General features: G+C 39.9%; 1 protein-coding gene across 1 annotated transcript in view; it reads right to left on the reverse strand.

Moving 5' to 3' along the window:
- Nucleotides 1–5927, reverse strand: part of LOC111867698 (intraflagellar transport protein 140 homolog) — a 45756-nt gene that overhangs the window by 35696 nt on the left and 4133 nt on the right. The window contains exons 5-6 of the mRNA XM_023857768.2: nt 5234–5376; nt 975–1153 (exon numbers count right to left, since the gene is read on the reverse strand). Coding sequence (XP_023713536.1) covers nt 975–1153; nt 5234–5376 — 322 coding nt within the window. The remainder of the gene's footprint in view (nt 1–974; nt 1154–5233; nt 5377–5927) is intronic.

Genomic DNA, 5927 nt, shown 5'->3' on the forward strand with positions numbered 1-5927 from the left:
ATCGTCTATTGTTAACAGTACTACATTTCGTTTCCATGTAGTGCATGGTAATAAACAATGTAAATGAAAAACATTCCCGAGGTCCCTGCATGGTGCGGTTACATACTACATGTCAACATTCTGATTTTTGTTACAGAGATATGTTATTTCAGTATTCATTCAAGCACATGTTCTTTATTTGTTGAATACAATTAGTTTTAAAAATTTAATGAATGCAGTGGAAGGATGTCAGGGTGAATATTTATGGTCAGTTTCTTAGTTCAATGAAAAGGGAACATTTATCTTGTAAGATTTGAGGCTTTCACGGCGGTGACTATGAAGAAAGCAGTTTTCTGGGATTTGGCACCGTGTATATGTGGTGTTAACCGACGTTTCGGAGGAACGTATCGCCTCCATCTTCAGGGTAGAAGAAAAAAAATATAAGAAATCTGCAAGCGATACGTTCCTCCGAAACGTCGGTTAACACCACATATACACGGTGCCAAATCCCAGAAAACTGCTTTCTTCAACATTTTTCTTCTTTATTCTGATTTGTGCTAAGTGCCTCATCAGAGGTAGAACCTTTATAAAGGACTGAGGTGATAATTATGCTTTGCTGTACAGACCTGGTGGACAATTCAGGGGCTGTGATGGATGCAGCATCATTAAATTATGGCTGTCATGAAAACTTAACTGTTCAAGATGAATGTGACCAAATGCCAATTCTTTGGCCAGAAATCTGACATAATGAGATTGAACCTTAGTGGGGGGTGGAGTCCAACTGGGTCCACTCGGCATGGCGGCCACTGATTGGTCTATTGTAGCCTGCCCCGGGTGATTATGATGATGGAGAATTTGGTGGAATGAAGATTGGCAGGGGTTATGGGATTGAACCTAGTCCTCTCCAAAGAGTAGCTGGCACGTGGTTGCCTGAGCTATGACAGACTAATTTAATGTACTTGTATTACCTGAACATAGAAAATATCAGCTTTTACCTTCATTGTTTCTGTCACTTTTCCACTGTGGTTCACCTGGAACTGACCAACATTAAGATCCTCAGTCATAACAATTAAGTCATCTTTGTGCTCATGGTATAGAATTTTCTTCAGTGGCACACCTTCTGTATTTAATACTTCTGTACATGTTCCTTCTTCTGTGAAGTAGAACAAACCACCTGCAAGATAATAGGACAATGTAAACAGGATGAAGCCTTTATTTGTGAACCAACTGGGGTATTTTCTAGAACCCAAGGTTTATTACAAAGGTCTTCCTTTAATTTTAATGAGTGAGGTGACAATGAATCTCTTGGTACTGCAGCCTCAAATCATCCTACTGTACCAGTCCCTGACGAGAGACAAGTAGTGGGGATTGCTGGAATATCTGATACAGGAAAAATTAAATCTTTGAAGAGAAACCCACCTCATGCCACTCTGTCACAAATTCCATACAGATTAAACCTGAGCCCCTGTGGTGAGAGGCTTGCTACTAACTGCCTGAGATATTGCACAGGATTTATTATGATGACATATAATAAGGAGCTTCATAATTTGAATAACATTAAGACGAGATGACTGGGTCATATAGTACACATGTAAGCAGTAAGAACGCATATGGAATTCTGGTCACGAAACCTGATGAGAAAAACAACTGGGGAGACCTAGACATTGATTGAAGGACAATACTTAAATGGATCTTAACCACGTGTTGACATTTGTATGCGAAACAGACTTTCAAGTCTGCACTATGCCTATTATGGTCCACTATTTTCCTGGACTGTTAGCAGAGTCACTTGGAAATCAATGGTTACGCTCTAGGATTTGACGTTCTCACAGTGGTGGTTATGAAGAATTAAATATCTTAAATTTCAATTTTTTAATTTTAATTTATTCTTATATTCAAGTAGATCCAATTACAGGGCGAGAAACAAGTTGACACACCACTGGATACAGAATGCATCAAAAATCAAAACAAATGTTCCAACCAATCACTGGAACAAGTCAAAATAACATAATATAAAACATAGACAACACAGTCACTAAACATAATAAAATGTGACTACAACAAGACTTAAATATTAGATGAAAACATATTAACCTTTATCGGACGAACGTCATCATATGATGTCGTTAAAAGTTAGGGCAGCTGGCTGAACGTCATCATATGATGTCGCGAATTCCACGCGTGTAAGGTTTTTTAATATTATATTAAAAATATAAATTGTTGTCCTACTTACAAGATTTTTGGTCACCACCTTTATAAGGAGACAGCCTTCCTTCCTGCATGATCTTATGTAATCTAGCGACATCATATGACGTTAAAAATAAGGACAAATTGAAGAACGACATCATATGATGTCGCGCATTCCACGCGTGTAAAGATTTTTTTAAAATTAAATTTAAAATATAAATTGTTGTTCTATTTACATAATTTTTGGTCACAACCGTTATAAGGTGACAGCCTTCCCTCCTGCGTGATCTAATGTAATCTACCGACGTCATATGGCCAGTGATGTCGAGCTGCAGTGATATTTATCCCCGCAGCTACACCGGAATAATTATTCACACCTCTCCAGCCACACTGGTCTGGGGGTCCCCAAGTTGCCGACGAATGTGATGACCCTTCGTCCCGGAATCAGAACTACAACTTTGCTCGCCCCTCAGAATCGGTTCAATAGCAGTCCGAATCTGTGTCATTGAACAGCTGTTTCTCAATTTCAGCATCAGAACTCCATTTTTCCTCGGCCACATTCAGAATCGGTTGAATAGCAGTCCGAATCTGTGTCATTGAACACCTGTTTCTCAATTTCACCATCTTCCATACGACGTCGTCGTGTATACGGCTCTCTAGCAGTGAATATCTGTGCTTAGACCACAATAAGAAGCTATAAATCTTAATCTCGAGCCCACACATACAAAAATCTCATTCACAACTTGGCTGAACAAAATATCTACTTCATGATGTCATGGGTGGCTAAACTTATATTGTGATGTTTCAAAATCGTTACAAACACAGTGGTTTGACTGCAATGAATGAACGAATGACCGATCTGGCAACACCATATTCTGAGAATGTAATCATGTGTCTTTCTAACAGCGAACGAATATCAGACGCCCACACTCTCTGCATACCGTCATGTCCCATACAATAAATAAGCTTCAACAAGCGATAGTATTGTATGAGGTCGCGACAAGGACTTTTACACTGCTAAAACGCATGGTGCAGAAAATGTATTACACTGCTAGAACGCATGGTGCAGAAAATGTGTGAATTTCGGGATTTTCTTTTTGGAATGAGTGTAAAAATTTTTTACAGATATTAAAATCTGTAAATCAGAATATCTGATTCTATATTCTTTCTACATTGAAGGAGCGTTTATTTCGTTCGTTTATCATAAAAAATGTAGAAATCACACCATTTTTAGAAACATGCTTACAATTTCATTGCCCTAGAAGGGCGGGCATTTAAATAAACTCCGTCCAGCTGCCCCTACCGGAAATTAAATGGCCCGTCTGATAAAGGTTAACCATTTATCTTATAAAATTCATACAGTTTATAAAAACAATGCATATGTGGGAACATCCCACATATCACGCTATTTCTACAACGTTCACTATTCAACTCACTTTTCACCATCACGCGTGCTAACCAATCAAATTGCCTCCAACTTTCACATTTATACAGCACTTGCTGCCAGCCCGCATCCACATCATTACGCATGCTAGCCAATCAGCGCTCAGCAAATTTTTGCTCCTCCATCACGCTTTGTATAAAAAGGCGCAGCTCCAACCCAGCAGCACTGAGATACACTGAGAGGCATTCAGCCAGCATCAGTCTACAAACAGTCACTCAGTCGACATCAGCCAGCCAACCAGCACATTTCGTCACCAGCGCTCGGTCTTTGGAGGCATCGGCACTTCGCTGTGCCAGGCATGACTGCCTCGGCTGTCCAGTGGTCACACCCAACTCACTGGGCAACTCGGCTGCCTCAACTCGCCGGCAGTCATGCCAGACTCACTGGGCAACTGGCGTAGCTACCGCCTCTCCACTCCTGCGACCGCGCTCCACAAGCAAATGTTTTCCAGCAACCAGGCAACTCCCGCACTGCGGCCAGTCAACTCACTCAGCTGCCACAACATTAGTCAACACACCGCAACCAACATCTCTTTCTACCGGCGTACATAGCGCTACTTCACCGGCCAAACATCCCAGCAGCCAACGGTCCTTTTCAGGACCTACAAACTTTCCGAAGAAGTGGGTTGTCATTGGACTAACGACAAATCCCCACACATATGAATGGACATTATCAATAAACAATACAATATCAAATAATGTATGTTACATCACTCACACATCAAAAGAAAACTATAACAATATCTAACATGCATGAACAAGAAATGGAATAAATAATTTCTCTCAGAAGTGTACTAAAAATTATTATGGTAATAAATAAATTCATAAAACAACAAGAGATTGTATGTTAAAATAAATTAAGGTCATAGTTGGTATGTATACAGACCTAAAGTAGATGATTATTTATATATTTTTAATTAGTTAATAGGACTTGTCAAGGTCAATTTTATATACCCCTTGTGTTGCATTCATAATATTCATTTAAAGAATAAAATGAACCACCTAGAAGAAACTCTTTTAGAGCTTGTTTGAATTTAGTAATATCATTTATTTTTTGAGGATATAATGCCATACTGTCTGTTGAAAGTCAACTGATGTTTAAAAGAAACATGTCATCACCATCTTTGCGTTCAGCTTGCTACCTGCTTCCTGCTGGTTTCTTGCTTGGCTTATTATAATAAGCCAAGCAGATAATTATCTGACCATGAGGATGGAGGCGACATTTCTTGGTAACGCAGGCTAAGATTGAATGGACTACACAGCATTATATCCCAAAAGACATATTGGTGGCAAACAAAAGGCTGCCTCTCTGCCAAATGTGAATGAAAAGTGAAAGTAACATGCAAGGATAACTGAAAAATGTTAGGGAAGAGTGAACTTAATACTAAATACAGACTCCCATTATCAGTCACATTTCCAAACAGGGCCCCCAGGGCGTACTGGATCCAACCAGCTTCAGATCAATTTCTTTAGCAGGCTCTTGTGAACATGATAATGAAATTTGGGTTCCACAAAAGGCAACAAACTTCTTGACTAGATGAGTGACTATCAGCTTCTTAGGCAGGCCTTTGCCCCAAAGTTATGAATATGTAATTTTAGTTGATGTACTCTAAGTTTTTCTCACCTGATATGGCACCAATGTAGAAACACAAGTTGTCACCTTGCCCCGAGTGAAGGGAGAACCTCTGGCCTGCTGTTCGAGGTCGCCACCCACTGAAGAGATCTAGTGCCAGTTCATCTCCAGCCACAGCTGCTTTCGCCAGTCCACTAATACAAAGCATTATTGTAACAGCTACAACTACTTTTGAGGAAGCTTATGGTTTTAAATTCACAAGTTTGATTTCACCATCCTGTAGGCAGCATTCTGTAATTCTTTTAGAGTCTTAAGTTGCTGCCAATGAACAGTCCCACCAGTCCCACAGTCCCACAGGATTTGATGCTCAAAGTTCAATCATATTTGTGTCCAAAAAAAAAAAAGAGTATCAAACAAAGTAAGATTGTAGGAACAGAGTGAAACTTCTACATACACTGAGTGTCATAAAGCCAGGGCAGTTCTAAATCAGTACAAGGTAGTGTTTTATGTACTGTTTTCATGAACATGGCAATGAGGTTTTGGGTTCCATAAAGTAAAAAAGTAAAGCTACCCCTGTAACAGGCAGTGAAGGCCCATAGGGTTGTGAGACAAGAGCCAACACTATCTAGACAATCGGCTCACAGATTGCGGTAAGGTTGTCAGCCTTATGCGCCGGCTGCACTTTACTACCCAGGAAATTATTTAATTAATTCCTGGTACTCATTTCTGCTAGAGGCTGAGTACA

Source organism: Cryptotermes secundus, unplaced genomic scaffold (genome assembly GCF_002891405.2).
Source record: "Cryptotermes secundus unplaced genomic scaffold, Csec_1.0 scaffold1076, whole genome shotgun sequence".
In the NCBI taxonomy this organism is placed as follows: domain Eukaryota; kingdom Metazoa; phylum Arthropoda; class Insecta; order Blattodea; family Kalotermitidae; genus Cryptotermes; species Cryptotermes secundus.